At 25.9% G+C, this 20890-nt stretch overlaps 3 protein-coding genes across 3 annotated transcripts; 1 reads left to right on the forward strand and 2 right to left on the reverse strand.

Annotated features, from left to right (window-relative positions):
* The first annotated feature begins 246 nt into the window (after positions 1-246).
* Positions 247-3773, forward strand: LOC132917641 (elongation factor 1-gamma). Its single transcript, XM_060978470.1, has 9 exons — positions 247-408; positions 482-631; positions 795-858; positions 1222-1364; positions 1437-1600; positions 1860-2168; positions 2226-2395; positions 3361-3485; positions 3550-3773. The coding sequence occupies exons 1-9, from the start codon at positions 397-399 to the stop codon at positions 3703-3705; spliced, it is 1293 nt and encodes a 430-aa protein (XP_060834453.1). The 5' UTR covers positions 247-396; the 3' UTR covers positions 3706-3773.
* Positions 3717-13422, reverse strand: LOC132917639 (protein MMS22-like). The gene is made up of 21 exons (XM_060978469.1): positions 13133-13422; positions 12802-13009; positions 12583-12732; positions 12375-12525; positions 11566-11724; positions 11328-11441; positions 11143-11262; positions 10027-10244; positions 9634-9740; positions 8803-8975; positions 8484-8742; positions 8285-8413; positions 6048-6249; positions 5896-5980; positions 5617-5805; positions 5224-5394; positions 5012-5159; positions 4681-4904; positions 4419-4621; positions 4159-4350; positions 3717-3811 (listed from the first exon to the last, which is right to left on the reverse strand). The coding sequence occupies exons 1-21, from the start codon at positions 13182-13184 to the stop codon at positions 3769-3771; spliced, it is 3297 nt and encodes a 1098-aa protein (XP_060834452.1). The 5' UTR covers positions 13185-13422; the 3' UTR covers positions 3717-3768.
* Positions 13423-14446: 1024 nt separating this feature from the next.
* On the reverse strand, positions 14447-19276 carry LOC132917304 (N-acetylgalactosaminyltransferase 7). The gene is made up of 12 exons (XM_060977988.1): positions 19095-19276; positions 18735-18925; positions 18472-18680; positions 18242-18408; positions 17958-18165; positions 17699-17875; positions 17492-17609; positions 17202-17327; positions 16907-17128; positions 16748-16846; positions 15994-16119; positions 14447-14920 (listed from the first exon to the last, which is right to left on the reverse strand). Exons 2-12 carry the CDS (start codon positions 18900-18902, stop codon positions 14774-14776), a joined length of 1767 nt encoding a protein of 588 aa, XP_060833971.1. The 5' UTR covers positions 18903-18925; positions 19095-19276; the 3' UTR covers positions 14447-14773.
* Between the last annotated feature and the right edge of the window lie 1614 nt (positions 19277-20890).

Here is a 20890-nt window from a genome sequence, read left to right on the forward strand (position 1 = left end):
AAGATTGCATCGAGCAACAAAACTATCGATTTTGATAACATGCGAAAACAGCTGAAACGACTTCGGGCCAGCTCGCGGTCTCGCCTCCGTCGATCGACGGCGGTCGGCAATGCTGGCCGGCGACGATGATAACGCGTCGTAAGCACCTCCCACCCGCCGATCATTTTCTCTCTCGGACGTGCGCGTGTCTAGCACTGCCATCTACCGTCGGACGCGTACATAATACTCGTCATCGGTACTCCACGTCTCTACTCTCCACTTCACCGCGCCGCCACTTCGTCCGCCGACAGAATTACGTTTCTTTGCTTTCTTTCTTTTATCACCGAACGGCCGCCGTGAACGTTACGCTCACGTCATAATTTCTACACTGAGACACGTACAATCGCAAGCGGAAAAATGGCGTCAGGCGTAAGTGCACGTTCCGTATCCGGGCTTATCCCGGCCATCCCGTTGGCATCGCAGTCATCCTGTTGTTTTTCAGACCCTGTACACGTATTTGAACAACTTCCGAGCGTACAAGGTGCTCATAGCGGCCCAGTACAGCGGAGCCGATGTCAAAGTCGACCCGGCATTCGAATTCGGCGTCACCAACAAACAGGAAGACTTCCTCAAGAAGTTCCCCCAAGGAAAGGTGACTGAATTAAATTAAATACACGCCGAACGACGGCCAGCCGGTATTTTCCCATCTCAACCCCCTCCCCTCCCCGTTAATCCACTCTAACCTTTTGAAATCCGTCGTCGTCGGTGCGATCTATGAATTGATAGGAAATATAATATGTTTTCTGTTTTTCCAGGTACCGGCATTTGAATCCAACAAGAAGGAATATCTGACTGAAAGCAATGCCATCGCCTATTTTGGTTAGTAAGTGACTGTGTCACAAAACACTAGATTCCTTCTATAAAAAAAAGGCATTAGAGCTGTAACAACTAATGATAACATACTTAATTTTAAAAAGATTCAATGGACATTTTAATACTATTATTTATTCCTTTTGTAATACCTATAGCAGTTTAATCTATTAGTATGGTGGTGTTTTAAATTTGAGATGAGATAAAATATATCATTAAAATGTGTACTGCGTACTTTAAATATAAGTAGTAAAATTATAATTGTATGTTACTGCTGTGCTCAAATTTGTATTTATTTACTGTAATTAATGATTATATTTAAGTATTAATATTGTATGTTATACTAATTAAATTATTTAATATATAATTTAGTATCCAGCGAGCAACTCAAAGGATCTACTCCATATGAAAAAGCCCTTGTACAACAATTCACCAGTTATGCTGATAATGAAATTTTGCCAGCTTCTTATGCTTGGGTGTACCCCTCTCTTAGTATTGCCCAATTTAATAAATCGGTAATGTCGATATATATAAATATTATATAACTTAGTTTTGTTTTCAAAAATATAATTATAATTTATTTTTAGTCTGTTGATAGAGCTATTGAAGATGTCAAAGGAATTTTGGAGTACTTGAATAATCATCTTTTGACAAAAACATACTTGGTTGGCGAACGTATTACATTGGCCGATATAGCTGTAGCCTGTTCATTACTACAATTGTATCAGCATGTTGTAAATCCTGAATTCAAGTAAATAAATGTTTAATTATTTATATCCTCAATCAAAGGCGAACTTTTCAATTTAAATTAGTTAAGTTCGTAACAAAACGAGGTACATTAATGTGTTACAAAGTATTGATTTGATAATTTGTAATCACTTATCAGACGGGCCTATGTAATCAACAAATCAACATTTAACTTTTTAATTTATACAATGTTATACTTGACCATTTTCCTTAAGTAGTCTATAGTTTTTTTTATTTATAAATTTATTTATATATATTTTTAGAAAGCCATTCACCAATGTGAACAGATGGTTTGATACCATTGTTAACCAACCTAAAGTAGTTAAAGTCATTGGAAAGTTTGAGTACTGTCAAAAGACTGCTGAATTCAACCAAAAGACTTACGCAGATTTCCAAGGTGGATCAGGAGAAAAGAAGTCTCAGGCTAAAAAAGAAAAAGTAACTAAAAAGGCAGCTGAACCTAAAAAAGCAGCACCTAAAGAAGAGGTTCAAGAAGAAGAACCTGATGCGGCTGAACTCATCTTAGCTGCTGAACCCAAATCCAGCAATCCTTTTGATGCTTTACCTAAAGGGTAAGTGCATAAATATAAACTTAATTGCTTGAAGTTAATTTGGTGTATTTAAATTAGAACATTCAATATGGATGAGTTCAAGCGAGTTTATAGTAACGAAGAAGAATCTAAATCTATTGCTTACTTCTGGGACCACTTTGATAAGGAAAATTATTCAATTTGGTTTGGTGAATACAAATACAATAGTGAACTACAGAAAGTCTTCATGAGTTGTAATCTGATCTCTGGTAAGTTTGTACATAAGCATATTATAAAGTCACCTCACTCATGTGTATTGACTCCGTTTTACAATATGAAAAGTTTTCATTCAGTAAAATCAATATTGTGTGTTTAACTTTAATATTAGAGTGTAATGACCGATTATCAAACTTTAAGATAAGAACATCAATATTCTCTTCTCTGTTTTTTACAACCCTTAAATTTTTAAGTGTATTATGAGCATTTTTAAATATTAATATTTTACATACTTAAATAAAATAACATAAAAAACAAACAACAGAGTACTTGCGGATAATGTTCTTACCTTTTAGTTTGATAGTAGGTTATTTTACTCTTAATATTTATACTAAACATCAAAATTGGTTCTACTGAACGATATTTAGTTTTTGATATCACCAATAGAAAACATTTTATCTCATATTATATTTTTAAATTCCAATCATTTTTCTGTTTTTTAAACTTGAATAACTTCTTTTGTAGTTCTGATATTGAAAAAATAAATATATTAATGCACAATCCAAAATCTCCTATTTTTATTATAAAAATGTGGTTGCTTAATTAACTTAACAGCTTGAAATGGTTTTTACTGTTATATGCTTATAAAATGGTGACCACTCATCCTTTAAGATTGTAATCTCATTATTAACTGAAGACTTTAGTTCATAGTAACACAACCAATGAGAATCCGTGTTAAAAATTAAATAAATTTTGATCTTATAAATTAGTATTTTATGATGTCATTGACATTTATGTTTACTTGTGCGTTTATTGATATATCAAGAATAAAATAGGTTTATGTAGATTGTAATTATTCACTATTAATACAATTTTATACATTTTCAAACTAGATATCTTTTGGGTTTCATAATATTTTTTAATTAAAAATAAAATATTGACTAGTTTAATTCAGAATTGTGTACTAATGAATGTTTCGATTTAATTTTTTTTTCATTAAGATAAATTATTTTTCTAGGAATGTACCAGCGATTGGATAAGATGAGAAAGCAAGCTTTTGCATCTGTATGTCTCTTTGGTTCAGAAGGCGATAGCACCATTTCTGGAGTTTGGATTTGGCGAGGACACGATCTTGCATTTGAAGTAAATATAAATTATTTATTTTTTTTTTTACTTATTTTATAAAATTATTTATATTGTTTTGTAGTTGAGCAATGATTGGAAAGTCGATTATGATGTCTATACATGGAAGAAATTGGATGCCAACACTGAAGAAACAAAGAAGTTGGTTAGCGAGTACTTCGCATGGACAGCCAAGGACAAGGATGGCAGACCTTTCAACCAAGGAAAAATATTTAAATAAATACTTCTGTATTTATAAATTGATCATATTTAATAATATAAAAAAAAGAAACAATTGTTTATTTCATATTTTTCCAAGTTTTATTTGAATTTTTTCCAATCCTTTCCTGAAAACAATAAAATAATAATTGTTAGTGTAGTTAAGTTATTATGAGAATGTCTATGCAGTATTATCTTATAAACCATGTGCGACAGTAAAAATGCATTTTATGGGATAATTTGTTTTATGATTTTTGAGAGTAAAGATAGTTTATTAAAATAAAAAATTTCATTTAAATGAATATTAAATTGATTTTAGACAATCTAAAATGTCTACCCTTACAAATGTTCTCTATACATTTATAACTTTTTACTAAGACTTAGTAAAAAATGATTTTGAATTAATGCACTTGGTTTGCTTATGTTAATATACATCATACTATTAGATATTAAGATTTAAAAAAGTTGACACTACCTAAGGGTATAATCTGAGCCGATGCCTCTTTTCCATTCCACTTTTTCTATGTGTGCTACAAGTTTGGGTAGAAAACAAGTAACAAAATCTGGCGAAATAGTTATTACATGATCAAAAAATTCAAAGACTAATTTTGAAGAAAATGCCAAGTGTTCTTCGCAAAAAGTATTCAATGATGACATGACTTCATTTCTAAACAAATTTATCAACAATTAATAATTAGACATGAGTAACAAAAATTAATAATAAATTATGTATACTTGATTTCTTCATTAGATTGTGGTGATACACTTAAATTAATAAATGTGTTGATAATTTCATTGGTGATTCTTTTACAAATATTAGTTTCTTCGCAGAATATCGATACTGAACAAATGCGCATTAATGAATGTCGAATTATTGATAAAATCACTAATTTATTGTTACGGTTTATTTTTATGATGTTATTTATATAATCTAAAACCTAAAAGTAAAAAACTGTAAATAAAATATAGTTAAACTTGTGGTACCTGTAATATATACTTGTGCAACACTACTATCTGGTGTTCGCTGACGTTTATTTAAAAATGTTGATACAAGTAATTCTAAAAATAAGGCACGTTCAGGAATTTCGTTGTCTGGTTTTTCTTCAAAGAATTTTAATAAAGGCAACTCATCTGACGATTTAATTCCAACCAAAATCTTTGGGAAATATAATGAAATCAACTCACGAAGACAACGAGCAATATACATATCTGTTTTTGGATCTACAATTACAAATAATAAAACACAATAAATCACCAACAATTCTTAAAATAAATAATAAGCATTGCTGCCTTGTAAACAAATCTGTTACAATAGCTAATATACTAACTAAGGCGAAACAATCCTATAAAGTAACGATGTAAACAAGATAGTAGGGCAGTTAAAACACTTGGATGTGTTTTGGAATTGGGACTTCTCGAGCTAATACCCAAGAGCATAGAATCCAATAACTCTTGTAGAATTGTGTTTGGTTTACCCTAAAAAAATAAATAAATTTTTCTAAATTTTTTTATTAACAGGTGAGAATGAAATTATTCTTACTTTAACATAAATTAATGGTGAAATTTTTTCAAACATATAACCAATGACCATGTACAACCTGTAAATCTCGTCATTTTGTTTTTGTTGCTTTATTAAAATATTCACCCAAATTTTAATACTGTAAAAATAGTCTGACACTTTTTCACTCATCTTTTGACGTAATTTTAAATCCTAGAAATTATAGAACATAGTAAATTATACATATTTATTTATAGTTTATATACATATATAATATATGATATATTAAATATTTATTAAAAAAATATCAGTAGCAATATTTAAATATTAAATATAATTATAATAAATTTGGAATTTTACCAATAATAATTTATGAACAACTTGTATTTATTTTTTTTCTAAGATAAAATAAATAAAATGTATTTTTTAATTTACTTGATTATGATGATACTTTATGTTTAATGAATCTAAAAATGTGATAAATGGATCCACACTTGTTTCTAAATCATTTCCAGAGTTTGTAATTAGTTCTTTAATTTCGCTAATATTTGAAACAAATTGAGTAATGGTCATTGTTTCATTAAATGTCCAGTTCGTGATTAACATAGAACTATGTAACCATGCCTAAATAATATAAATACAAGTCAAATTAAAAAAAAAAAATGTTATGGTATGATAATATAATATGTGTAATAAGTAACAAATAGTAATAACTTTAATTAGAGCTAAACTGTTGAATCCATGAATATTAGCAATGACATTTTCTTTAATAACGGAGGATAAATATCGATTAAGCAATCTGAAAATTTACAAATGTATACTTAAACATAGATATAATAACATGTTTTCAATTAAATAAAATTTACTTTATATTAATTGCTTGATTTACAACAAAAAAATTGAATAACATCACTTTTGTGTCAGAAAATGCTGGTATAGATGAAATAATTGTAAACGCCGCAGCAATATCTGCTATAATTATATCACAGTCAGCTGATAAACACGACTTCTTTATGAACGGCAATAAGTAAGTATACAATGAGTTATAGAGTATAAATATTTCATTTTCTACAAAAAAGAAAAAAATGAAGATATTATTTTGGAAACATAATATAAATCTAGTCATTGATTTTTAAAATGTTTTTTTTCAACCTTTGTATTCATAATTAACATGTTATTTATTTAAATTTAAAATAGTTATTATCTTAGCACCAAGAATTTTCAACAGAATATTTGATAAATAAAATATGAAATGAAAACATAAAGAAATATGGCCATTTAAAAAGTAAAAGATATGTTGGGTTCACAAATAAATAAAAAATGTAAAAAAAATAGTAGATTGTACTGTCTAACATTATATTTCTATAAGTATTTCTTTGAAAGTTTGAGCATTAAAAATTATTTATTCTTGTATTTCTTACATTGATGTGAATATTTAAAATATTAATATTTAAATATGTTCATTTTTATTCACTTAAAAATTAAAAAATTATAAAAGCCCGACGAGAGATCAGAGATATTGTTCTTACCTTTAGGTTTAATAATATGTCATTACATTTAATATTTAAGCTAAACACATAAAATTTGTTTGGTATTCTTGTTGTATGCAATCTACCACCATCTATGGTCAATACTCAATTCCAATGATTTGATGGTGATGATAATTGAGTTTTATCTGATGTAACTTAACTTCTATATTAATAATATAATATAATAATAAAATCTGGGTCTACCACAATTGTGATTTTGATCATAAAAGTATGTGATAATCAGTTACAATTTAGTTCATGCTACAACACATTGAATGTTTTTTAAGATATATAAATTAAATTTTACTTAATTTAAATAATAAAAATATTAAATAATAGTATTTTTACTATATTTTATACTCTATTCGGAATGAGATTGTACTTCGGCGGAAGTCAGACAACACCCGTTTGTCCACCCTACCTAGTCAACTATCTACAGGCCTGTTGTGTAGTAAAGCCACACCCATGCGCACAAGTTGGCCGCCTAGGTACGATCTCATTACGAATAGAGTATACATAATGTAATATATATTTTTTGATAATTATTAAGGTACTTAGTATACATGGTTTTTTTAAAATTTAGTATTAGATTGTGATATGTATTATTGAATTGTTATTATAATTGTGTATTATTAGGTATACTAAAGTTCTACATTTATATATTTATTCATATTTTAATTATGCATAAAATACCACATGCGTGGTAGACGTAGATCGCAAATAACATGTAGAAATGTGTGATGGACCGCATAAAACAAGAATACCATTGGTTCACTGAATGAATATTTAACATGTCGAACGTTTGTAACTTTGTAAGACAGGAACAACTCTTACAGGTATGAGTCTTCTAATGACATATACAGTATGTTTCCTTTTGAAAGTAACATGAAATATTTGAGTCCAGCGACCTCAGAATGATGTTTGAGAAGAAATAGGACATACAGAAATACACAATGTTTGATGATTTTCATATTTGTAATTTTTTAAATAAGTGCATGCAAAATAAAACTTGTATTTTTTTAAATAGCAACAGGAGTTTTCAATACCAAATTCAGACAAACAAATTTTTTTTAAGTAATTTTAATTTATTGACCATGGCCTCAAACCAAAATCAACTCAATTACAACAAGCTAATGTTTTAATTTAAACCATTGAGTTGTTCAAAAATTATCCTATGATTTTATAAATTTCCATGTGATTCTGAGTATTATTTTTTCACTCTTTGATTTAAATTATAATATAATTTGTTGTTATCAAAGTTACATATGTCATATTGCACATGTGCACATTTAAAGAACTACGAATTTGAAAATTATCAAAAATTCGTATTTTTGTATTCCCTATCTTCTCCCAGAAACCCCATATCAATCCTTGTTCACTGAACTGAAATATTTCATGTTACCTTTATATCCATAGACCTATTAACTTAGTTAACAGGTCTATGTTTATATCTTTAAAAATTATACTGTTTGTTATGTAATATGTATATACAATTTGTATAATATGAAACAGATATTATACATTACAAGATTATAATTTTATTTTAAATAATTATAGTTAAAATATAATATTACCACGTGAGAAAGGCATGGATTGATCATTTCCTACTTTTTTTAGCTTCTCCAATATGAGTAAAATTGTTTGTAGAATTTCATTGCTATCTAATGGTTTTATTGTACTAAGATAATTTTCAAACCAAGAACCTTCAGAAAAAATGTTAAATTAAGTGAAATCAAAAGTTAATGTAGTATATTTATAATATTTTAAATTTACCAATAAGAGTATATTGTCCATAAGTTAAAGATTCACTGAATATAAATACTTCTTTAAGACCATCTAAATAAACAGTTATGTATTCTTGAGATGCGGTATTTAATGTATCTGAGAGTGCAGTTCCATATGCAGTCATTGGAGTGTTTCGCTGTGAATGCAATATTAAAAAAGCCACAGTGCCTTTCCAATATGTTGATCTAGTATTAGGGTCCAATTTTTGTTCAGAAATCAAGTTTATAAGATGTTGATATTTAAGTGCCTAAAATATAAAAAGAATAAAATTGAAAAATATATTTGAATAATTTTATTATTTACTTACTATTTGTGATGTATCATCTGACATAATTGACAACGTCAAGAACAATGTTGTAAAATTATAAAATCCAACATCATTAAATGACAAAAGTTTACTTGGTGAGAATTTTGAAAATATTCTACCTTTTATTTGATTCCAATCTTTTGAGTTGTATTTAATGTTTTGTAAGTGAAGACCTGATTTAATATTATTTAATTAAAAAGTAATTCTAAAATAATTTTTGTTTTTAATAAACTTGGTATAAAACCATTGATTAGTTTTGAAAATTACAATTTAGAAATATATATCATTAAATTAATACTAAATGATCTATTTAAATTAGAAAAAAACTTAGTTTACAGATTTTAAATCCATATTTGTGGAATAATTAAGTATGGGATAAATGAAAAAGTATTATAGTAAAGGATGGATTGAAAGTTAGCTGAGATATTTAAAGAATTAATTAAAGCAAGAAAGCTTACGCATCGGAAGAAAATAAGTGGACTGTAAAAATAATGTGTGGGATATCGCAGAAAGCTAGAGTTATGACGAGTACATGGATAGGAGATCCTAGACCAGCTAGAGTAATAATATATCAATTTTAATTTCCATAATAAAATATAAGTAATTCATCGAGTTCTATTAATTATGGTATTTTTTAGATTATATTAATAAAATAATGCAAATAACTGTTGCTAGTACCTAATAGAATATTTTTGCAATATAAAAATGTATACGTATTTCATTTGGAATGAATAGAGTGAATTAAAATTAATATAGTAAGTTATTTGTTTAAATAATATTTAACAGTATAAGTTAAACACTTTAACTACTAATAAAGGGTGGTTTACATACCAAGTAATCTTTGAAATAATTGAAAACTATTATAATTAGATAATAATTCAGTTTCTTGAGCAGAAAATAGATTGTTCATTTGAATGAGAAGTTCAGAACCATTTTTACTAAAATACCAATACATATTATATAACATTAAATACTTATTTATTTATTTAATAAATATATATTAAATCTATATATCAGTGGTTTTCAACGTTTTTGAGTCCACGGCTTCTTTTGATTATAAAATTAAATAAATGGCTATCATATGAATAATGATAATAATAAAAAAAATTTTTAACAATTTTATTTTCAGTTCCTATTGGGAATGTAGCTCCCTTGATAATAACTGACAGCGCTGTGACTCACAGGTTCAAAACCACTGCTATACATAAAATATTCCTTTATTACCTGATACAAGCAATATTCTGAATTTTCATATCGGACGAATAAAATGTGGAATTCAATCTTTTATGAAAATATTCCCATAACACAATTACTGGTTCAGTAATTAATGACGATATTACAATATTTTCCAATAAACATATTGATAATTTCAATTGAACTTCATTAGGCTCATTATTAAGAAATTCTTTAAGAATGGATACCAAACCACTATCTTTTAAGTCCTAGTTAAAAATAATAAAGAGTTCTATATTTATTTCTTTAATCTAAATTTAATTACAATAATCAAAAGTTAAGTATTGAGTTATTATATGTATAAATTGACTCAATAATATTAAAAAATAAAGTAAAATATTGGAAAGATCTAATAACAATGTATTGGAAAATTATAATTTTATAATGTTTTTGCCAAATTCTTCATGTTTACTTTAATCGTTAATCTTTATTCTTTTCTTATATTTTTGTCTCTGCTTTATTCTTTTAATGTCTGCTTCAACACTAAAAATACTTAAATCGCTCAAAGGATTTCTGTTATTGTTCTTACCTCACCTTATTTTTTTAAAACTATACCTACCATATCAACTTAAATCAAGTATTTATTTAACATTTTTAAAACGTTCATTTTATTATTTTCAAATCTGGTTGTATTTACGATAATACAAAAAAACACTTTGTTTACTTTCCAAATACTAAAAGGTTAATAATGTAATATGAAAACTTAATATTTTTTTTTCTAAATTTTTTACTAGTGTTCAACCAAATTATTATAGTTTAGCAATTACAACTAATAAAATACAGATAATCAAATATACAAAATAAATCATAATTATAATACAATTTTCAAACGAAAACCAATTTTTTTCAGGACAGGTATATTCAAAATATCCTCTAAATCAAAACAAAACATGTTTTCAAAAAAAAAACAACAAATATTTTTAAAACTCATTTTAACCTTGATCTAATATTATAATATTCTAAAATAATTAGTTTCATTATGTTATATGAAAGTAAGAACCTTAGTTCTAAATATTAATTATTTACTGATGATTATAATGAACTTAATTTATATCATAATAAATTATTTACTAATGGGTATTTATAAATAGTATTAATGAAACTTACTATTGATGATGATTTGTCAGATCGTTGTAAACTATTTAAAAGCCATAATCGAAAAAGAAGTTCTTCACAATCAACTAAATTGACATTTGTAAAAACTGCGTTGAAATACTGCCAGAAGTTCTAATAAAAAATAAAATATAATTGTAATTCTTCTATACAAAATACTATTGAATTAATGAACTTACATCAGAATTGTATAATAATTGTTGTTTATTAATTAAATATTGTATGAGTGTCAAAAAATCATAAGTGCAATCACAAAGTAATGCATCTTTGAAATGAAGATCTTTGAGTTTTAGCTACAAAATAAGCATAAATTAACAATGTAGATTAGTAAAAGCATTAAGTATAATTTATACTTATACCTATACTTTATCATATATTTAATCAATGATAAAAGTATATAAAATAAAACCAACTTACTTTTTTAAATCGATTTCTGGCTAACTGTACTAAATCATTCAAAGCATTATGTAAAGAATGTTTTAAAGTATCTTTACTTTTAGGTAATTCTGAAAGCAAGGATAATTGAAACCACCTTACATCCAAATGACAATGATATAAATGGTAATAAATGTTATTCTGTAAAGACAAGAAGAAAAATATACATTTTAATATTCATTAATAAGTTAAAAAACAGAATAAATCAAAATTGAACGCGTAAAAACAATGCAAGGTAGATACTTATCTAAATCCCTCCATTTATATTAGAATCATCAAACATTTAAATGTAATTTAAGTGAGTCTCTTAAAAATTTTATACTAGAATTATTTGTAAATTCTTGCCAATATCTCTGTTATCTATGAATAAGACATAAAACAATAGACAACATTTTTTACATTATGTAGTCAATAGGATATCTATAATAATAGGTACCATTTACTTATTATTATATTTATGTACATTTTAATTTTGAAAAAAAATTATATAGTATGTTTTGATATAAGTATATTTTAAAACTATAGTAATAATTAACGGCTAGTATGTTAAAAATAATAATCGCTATATAATAGTAGTTAAATGTACAATTTTTTAATCCTATTGTCTATATTAAGCAAATAATTGTTTGTTTTTTTTTTTACTACCCATTTACTTATCAAATGTTATAAAAATAAACTAAACTCTACCTTGATATACAAGTACAATTTAAAAATAAAGTATTTATATAGATTTTACAATTTTAAAATGATTTAGGTAGCAGGTAAAATATACTTTAAAATTAAATAATTACTGTGCAATCAGATGAAGATAGTGCATGTTGTATAATAGTTTCAGATAAATTATTAAACTGTCCAAGAGCTGAATATAAATTATTTAGTTCTAATTCAATTTTTTTCCCATGAGATTCCATTAACCAGTTATGGCTTTCACATGCATTCATTCTGAAAAATAAAATAAGTTTCTACAATTATATTATGTTTGTAAAATAAATAAATTACCTTTGAAGACAGTCTCTTAAAAACAAAAGAAACCCAGAAATTTGCTGTCTAATATCTGAAAAATTAATTGTCTTGCAATTACTTTGGTCTTGAGGTCTAAATGTTTTATATTGATCTCGTACAACAGAACTTAAGCTTAACAAATGTTTTCTAGACAGGAAAATAGTAATAATTATTAATCAAGCGTTTGAAGTAAAAATACATTAAGTGTATACATACTTTGCCATTCGAAATAGTATAGGAATATCGTACACTAAACTATTACCCTTATGAAACGAGTTACCAAACAATACATAACGGTCAGATTGATTTTCATCATTATTTATAGTAGAAATATTGAAATTCTGTTCACTCCTAACAAATTGTTCATTCGAAGTATTTGGAGATCCCTTGCAGTTAAAACAATTAAATGACATTGTGGACTGATCTATAACCAAGAAAATTCAATATTATTACATAATATGTATATTGTATACAGCATAATTTATTATAATAAGCACTATACAAAAACATTGAATATATTACACAAATATTTTTAATGTTTACTTACTGGTCATCTTACTGACATTTTCTGTATCACGTTCTATTGAAAATAAATGCATAATATGTAAGATATTAAATCTACAAAATTAGTAAAATGACATAAGTTAGCGGAAACTGGTTTGCTACTCTTTGCGATTGACCTGAAAGTGGTTGACATTCCCTGCAGTCTGGTGTATATGTACTTATTAGAAATTAAAAAAATAATTTGAAAGTATAAAAACTATTAAAATCCGAATATTATAATTATTAATTATATTGTACTATAATACTATGTACTATTGTCTATTATAATCTGTATTCTGGATAATGTACTATTATCAGTTCTTTTAAAATGTCATCTTCGTACGTAAAACATTCTGGCGGGAAAATTTTAGTTCATAATGTGACCACTTATCGCTAGTAGTAACTCTGTGTCAAGTGTACCCGCGGACCACGACGGGTATTAACTATTAATTTAGTTATTAATTTTTTTATAATAATTCTTAATTTCTTAATTTATTATTATGATATTCATACGATAGACGATAACTTTTGGCTTGCAGGTTTGGCCATTTATTTATTTTTATAAGTATTGTCTCGGGTATTATAAAATACTTTGATATCTTATACACTTGTTTCCCTTTTAAAATAACCACCAACAACCAATAATAATAAAAATGTTAAAATAACATATTACCTTATTTTTTTCAATTTAATGTTTTAAGCCAATAAATACACAGGAATTAGGTATTTTGGTACACGATTCAATAAAAACAATTATAACTTAATATGAAAAATAATAAATGATTTGTTATTAGGTAATTATTATTTAAAAGAGTTGTTGCTCTTTTTTACATTGGAAGTTATAACAAAAAGACTGAAAAAAAATGTTTTCAAAAATTGTGATAGCCTCAGTATATAATATTATACACTGAATATGATGAAATAAGTAGATTTTGATCATAATCTTGACTAATCAAGAGCTGCGTGAGACTAATTCCCACTTTCAAAGTAGATACAAACACAGAATTTCTGTGGTACAAATACTATGCAGAACAGCAAAGGTGGGCAAGTTAAGTGAAGTTAAGAGGATACAAGATTGATAAGTTAAAAGTTATCAGTTAACAAATTATAAATTTAACTCAATAAGTTAAAAATTAATATGGAGAAAAATATTAACTTAACTCAGTTTAAAAAAAGTTAATCTATTTTTTATAGGCAGAGATTTGATTGAATTTTAGGGGGGCTTAAATCTTGCTTTGCAAAATAAGCCGTGGGGGGGGCTTATTTTATCATTTTGTAATCATAAAAAAAAACAATGCATACACAACGTTAGATCATGTATAGATAAAAATTATATATTTTCTAATTTTCAAAGATACAACTTATACAATGTATAACATGTCATGCTATTAGCAAAAGAAAAACAAACATAATAATATATTATATTATACCTTACACATAAAATATTAATGATAATTTACATGAAGTCATGGATCAATACTTTTGTTATAATATAATATATAAATTAATACTATTGTTTGATTCCTTGTTGTTTAATGAAAAATATACTCTTAATTTCTTAACAACAAATAATCTTATTTTATTTAATATAAAAGATGTATAAAAATAAAAAAAAAAAACAGTTATAAAATATTGCTTTATTCATTTAATTTGTCCAACTTGGTACGATTTGTTTAAATAACCACTGTTGATTAGCATTATTAGAATCACAGGGTGTTAATATTACTTGATCAGATGATGGATGAACACTAAGACACTTTCTTGTTATTGAATGTAGTAACAACTTGTTAGTCTAAACATAAGAAAATAAATATATTACTTCTATATTATAATATATATATATATATATATTTATAACTTAATATTCTATGGTTAACTGCTTTGTAGTATATTAAGCAATTCATTGAATCATAGTCTTTTGACTTCAATGGCACAATATAGATTTAAAGTATATATATTTTCATAAGAAAAATAACAATTACAATTTATACATAATGAATACATTAAGTCAATTTTGATTATATTTTTAATGATTTTTTAAATCAAATTTAATTGGGAAAGCACTCAGGAGTGCCAGATAATAAAAAACTACATTCTATACTCTTATTTATAACTAAACAGTATTTAAAACAGTGGTAAAGCGTGTATTAAGAAATAGTCAAATATTGTGTGGTGACCATGTATTTTTGATATTTTTTAGTTGGAGTTTTTAATTATATTAAATGTATGTAAAGATTTTTACTCAAAAATTAAAATGCTATCACGCATAGGTTGAAAAACACCAAATTTTTTCATGTCAATGAAATTAGAATTAAATATCTTAATATATTTAATTAATAATAACATTTTGATAAAAAAGTAGTTTTAAATACCTATGTATGAAATTATGTATTTAATAGACAATATTAATTAAGTATGTATTGATGTAAGTACGATTATTTTATTCTGTGGTACGATTAAGCCATTAAGGACAGGTTGATATAAGTAATTTTAACTATAGTTTATTAATGTTTTTAGTAAAATATTTTAAAAATTCAAGGGTCTTAAAACTGTTCTCAGAGTTCATACAAAAATATAAGATTTTAGATCATGTTAAAGCATCCACTTTATACCTAATTGTACATGAACATATGTTAATATATTTTTAATTCGTAACTAAGTTTTAATTTATCAAAATAAGTTTATTAGAAAAATATATTTTAGACTTTAATAGCAAAATGAACAAATTTAAGTAGTTTTGCAATGCAATTTGTTTTCAATTGCTTAAAAATTAATGCTTATAAGAATACAACTTAAAAATAAAAGTATCTATGCAATCATGTTGTTTTTAACCTCAAAGGCACTAAATAAATATATTATACTTACGGATTCATATTGCCATGGCCCATCAACAGTTCCTAATGGACATACAACTAATTTAACATTTTGTCTATCAGCAAAAATACACCGTTCACCAACACTAAGCTGTCCTTTTGTATTCAATCTAAAAAGCTGTGGCAAATTTAAAAATTGTATTAATGAACGAATAATTTACAAAATTATTCATTATATTTGATATTTTATACTATGATTATATTATATTTTTTAAATTTAAATTATTTTATTTATTTAATCTGAATAAATAAGAATAAAAATAGTAAATTATGATATTTAAGTACTGATGTTTTTTAACAGTCATTAATCAGAAGAATTTTAAGTACATTATAATTATGTTTTATAAGTGATTGGTTCTCAATATTTTTTTTAAATCTTAGATGTGAGTGGATAGATTGGTGCGGTAGGTTTCACTATTGTATACAATGTAAATTAGAAAATGTATTATACTATATTGAATAAATAAAGAAAAAAGTGTAAATGTTTTACTAAAAAATAATAATAAGTTAACAAAAGATAAAATTATTACATTATTAAAATTTGTAATTTATATTGTAAATACAAAAATGTAATTTATATTGTGAAAAAGTTTGGCACACTTAAATCAATATAAACATAAATAAATATAAATCTAATTAGAGCAGTGTCGTATATTTTAGTAACAAGATTTAATTATTTTATATGGTGGCAGTATAAATAGTATTAAACATCATGAACATTATTGATTATTATTTTAATTTTTTACCTGATTATTTCCTTGTCCATGACACAACTCTAAACCTATTAATGATGGTGGTTGATGACCTCTAGTATCTAAGCAAGTAGTTTTGCCAATATTTCGTAACTAAACATAAAACTTGTGTTAAGTTTAAATATTTTATATACAATCAAATAAATTACTTACTTCTCCCCAGTATAGATTTGGGGGAAGTTCAGGAAACTTTGTATATACATCGTATGCAACATTTTCCATGAACCATGAAAAATCCTTACATTGCAGTTTATCTTTTAATTCCAATTGTTTAGATATATCACCCATATCTAAGTAACGTGCTAATGGTTCACGAGTATAAAAAAATTCTTTATGTTTATTATCAAACCATGTTTCAATTACACGTTTGTAATTCTAAAACATTAAATACAATATTGTAAGAATAATATTTTAAAATAAAAATAATTTTATAATATTTAATTCATACATATGTTATTAAAGGTCCTTTGACCTTCTTGCCAAGTTCTCCAAAATTATAAGGCATAAATCCACGGTAAACATGTCCAACCCGAGAACATGGGACCCACTCAATGCTTCCACCACACTGCCAAATCTAATCATAAAACATGCTTAATACTTGTATTATAAACATTCAATACATTTATAAAATTATGCTTTTACTGTTAACTTTAAATTTGAAAATATGTGATAATATTTTTATCAAATAAAGCTTAATTTAAAATTGTGTTAATATATTAAATATAGTATAAATCTTACTTTAAACGACAATTCAAAATTTTCTCCTCCCCAAACAAGTAGCCCAGGATCATATGCTCCTAGTTCTAGAAAATAATTTCTATCAATGGCGAAAAGACCACCTGCATGAGTGGGGGACCTTGAAATAATTTATTAGAATTAATCATTAAATTAAAATTATATTATTTACAAAAAAAAAAGTAAAAATAAAAATATATAAAATTTTACTTATAAGGTTCACTTTTGTAAATTCGTTTTCGTTCTTCTTTAGCAGGTATTTCAATTTCTTTATACAGCATGCCCCATTCGAAAATACCACGAAATAAATGATCTTTTTCATAAACTGGACGATACTCCCAAGTATTATGATCAATTCCATCAATCACAGGTACTGTCATAATTTTTCTGTTAGAAAAAAAAATATTTTGATAAAAATTCATTTTTAATCTTTTATATAAATAAAAACTAAAGAATAAGTTGTAAGTACCTATCTCGGGCAATCGGTGCAATTAATGGTGGTAACCAATTGTATCCAACTTCGCAATGAGCATCTAAGAATAAAATTACTTCCCCCCTAGCATTTGAAGCACCCTTTGATCTAGTTCTAATCAGTCCTTCGCGTTCAGAATTTCTTATTAATCTTACTTTACCATTAAATCGTTCAATATAATATTCTAGTTTTTTTTTTAAATTTTCTAAAAACAGTTTTAATTTAAAAATTAATCAGTTTTTATTATTTAAGTTTTTTAATACCACAAATCACTAAATTACCTTTATTACTAAAGTCATCAACCAAAAGAATTTCTTCCAAAAATTGAGGTGGAGTTCTATTAAGAATACTATGTACAGTTCTTAATAAAGATGACCAACCTTCATTATGAAATACTATTATTACACTAGTACGTGGCAATTGTTCCGGATAAGTCCAATATTTACATCTATAGAATTTAATTAATTAAGTAAAAGTTACGATACATAAACTGTATATAATTTAGTATTACTCTTCTTCGCGGTGATCTGGAATTGATCTATTTAGAGAGATATCGTCTGAGCAAGCCATGTTCATGCCATATTCGGATAGAGACTGTAATGCTTCATTTTCTCTGTCACTTGGTACATGATGAGCTTTACCTTTTTCACCAGGACCGGGCTTATTAGTAGAAGTAGAATACTCAAAATTACCAAGGATTTGATCACGATAAATTGGTATCTAAAAATGATTAAATTTTAAATAAACATACAAATTACAAGTATGAGTACTTACCTGATTTGAAAATCTAGAATTTCTAGGAAGTGTTGATTCATGTGAGTTTTGTATACTTTCTGAACGTTTATATAAAGCCAATAGTAATAATAAGATAACAAAAGTTCCAATACTAATTTTGGCAAATTTATTGCGCTTCAGCTGAATAATTCTAAATCTTAGAGACATTTTTGATGTTAGAAAATGAATACCTAAGATTAAAAATATGATTAATTGTATGAAGTATTATAAATATTTGAATTTTAAGTATCTCTTTTGTGACATAAAATAATCTTCTAAAATTTTTATACTTGTTATAGGATTTTATAGAATAATTATTAATATAAATATTAATTTTAAATTATTAATATTTTTACTTACATTAGCAATACCAAATGTATAAAAGGTAAACGAATATTATTAAGTATTTAAGTCCAGGTATTATATAATCAATTGCAAATCGTATTAATGTATGCAATAATGGGAAGATGACATTATACGTGAATAAATTTTTACATGTTTAGATATGTTTATTGTTGACGTATTAAATTTTAAATTTTATGGTTTTTGTTTGCTTGATATTGCAATTAATGATAAGAAAAGTACTATCTTTAAGATACACGTCGTAAACATAGATTTTATATTATCTCTAGGTCATAACTATATTTTTAACCATGGTCGTTACTAAAAGATGGTTACCGAAAGACCACAAGTAATGCCAATATTATTCAACAAAGGTAGTCAATGGTACCACCAATTTTAAAATTTTATCCGTGGGTACCATATAATAATATGATGGTACTCACTACTCATAATATAATTAAATATAGGATGGAGGCAGTTTAGTGACCTATTGGCTATTATATTAAATATTAATTGAATATTAGATGTATGACGTATGTCCAAGGGCAAATGTTTTTGTCTAAAAAGGCGGAATCCATAAATTGACGAACTTGTTTAAAAACTTCATAAGTGTACTACTTATAGTTCGAACCAATTTGAAGTATTAAAAAAAAAAAAAAAATCTAAAAATGATATCTATATTTTTTTTTCCAAAAACTTATATGGACAGCAAAGACCGATAGCGTCATAAAATACATCTTCAGTTTTGTAAGTAAAAATTGTCTTATGTCGTTATAATTTTAGTTATTTAAAGTATATAATACCTAGTTTAAAAATTTACCTAATATCATAATAAAAAATTATTAGTTATTAAAAATATCTAGTGTATTTTGAATGAATAATGAATATTTAATTTTTTAACGTATTCCACAATGTTTTATAATATCACATACACGTTTAGTCTTATTTTAAGACATATCTTAACATTTTTCGAGAATAATTTATCGCATATATTTTTGAATTTTTTAAATTCATAAACATTCTAATTCCTCGCCACTAATGATGAAAATAATATTGACTAAATTTGTAATCAGATTTTTTTTTAATTTTTACAAACCATCCAGTCAAACTTTACAATAGCTTTGATGTTTTATACCTCAAACAAACCAAGTTAAATACTTAAGTCTTATTTTCGATGAACGCCCAATTTGGAAAGACCACATAATCGAAAATATAAAACAATCGAATACCAGACTCCACTTACTTCGATCTCTATTACGTTCTAAACTAAATATTAAAATATCAAACATAAAATACTTATGTGCTTATGTGCTTTATTCTATCCACATATTATGGTATACACTATATGCCATATAGTATCCGAATTTGGGGCAGTGCAACTCCTTCCAAAAATAATCCGACCATTCCAATCTATATGATGCCTACATACACTAAAAAATATTTCTGGTAATATAACTAACAAAATTCTTCACTCTGACTCAAATATTATCCTAGGAAGGTTAAAAAGATAATTGTGTAGAGACTTTCTTGAATAAATTTTCACCTCTCCTACAGAAAAAAAAGTAATGAAAATCAAAGTATGTAGTTTCATTGGGTGCCCTCCTACATCATGTAATTTCATGTTTTTGTAGCGGAATTTGCTACCTGTAGATGCTCTGCCACCCTATTCCGTGGATAATAAAGAGTACACTGTACTTAGATTATTATATTTAATGGCTTTCAAAAGGCAATAATAGAACTGATGTTTTATTTTCGTTAAATCGAGAATTTTAAATGTCTATAAAGCCCAAAATGAGCCAAAATGTTTTTGGCAT

The sequence above is a fragment of the Rhopalosiphum padi genome, chromosome 1 (assembly GCF_020882245.1).
Source record: "Rhopalosiphum padi isolate XX-2018 chromosome 1, ASM2088224v1, whole genome shotgun sequence".
NCBI lineage: Eukaryota > Metazoa > Arthropoda > Insecta > Hemiptera > Aphididae > Rhopalosiphum > Rhopalosiphum padi.

What these genes read in the sequence shown, in the direction of transcription:
- LOC132917304 (XM_060977988.1), bottom strand. Translation starts at nt 18,902, where the DNA reads ATGTCTCTAAGATTTAGAATTATTCAGCTGAAGCGCAATAAATTTGCC. An exon ending in GCACCGATTGCCCGAGATAG is followed by an intron (nt 17,876 to 17,957) that starts GTACTTACAACT and finishes TTTTTCTAACAG; the next exon opens with AAAAATTATGACAGTACCTG. An exon ending in GGCCATGGCAATATGAATCC is followed by an intron (nt 14,921 to 15,993) that starts GTAAGTATAATA and finishes TCTTATGTTTAG; the next exon opens with ACTAACAAGTTGTTACTACA.
- LOC132917639 (XM_060978469.1), bottom strand. Translation starts at nt 13,184, where the DNA reads ATGCATTTATTTTCAATAGAACGTGATACAGAAAATGTCAGTAAGATG. An exon ending in ATCCATGCCTTTCTCACGTG is followed by an intron (nt 6,250 to 8,284) that starts GTAATATTATAT and finishes TCTTTTTTGTAG; the next exon opens with AAAATGAAATATTTATACTC. An exon ending in ACAGTTTAGCTCTAATTAAA is followed by an intron (nt 5,806 to 5,895) that starts GTTATTACTATT and finishes TATATTATTTAG; the next exon opens with GCATGGTTACATAGTTCTAT.
- LOC132917641 (XM_060978470.1), top strand. An exon ending in TTGCCCAATTTAATAAATCG is followed by an intron (nt 1,365 to 1,436) that starts GTAATGTCGATA and finishes ATTTATTTTTAG; the next exon opens with TCTGTTGATAGAGCTATTGA. An exon ending in TTTGATGCTTTACCTAAAGG is followed by an intron (nt 2,169 to 2,225) that starts GTAAGTGCATAA and finishes TATTTAAATTAG; the next exon opens with AACATTCAATATGGATGAGT.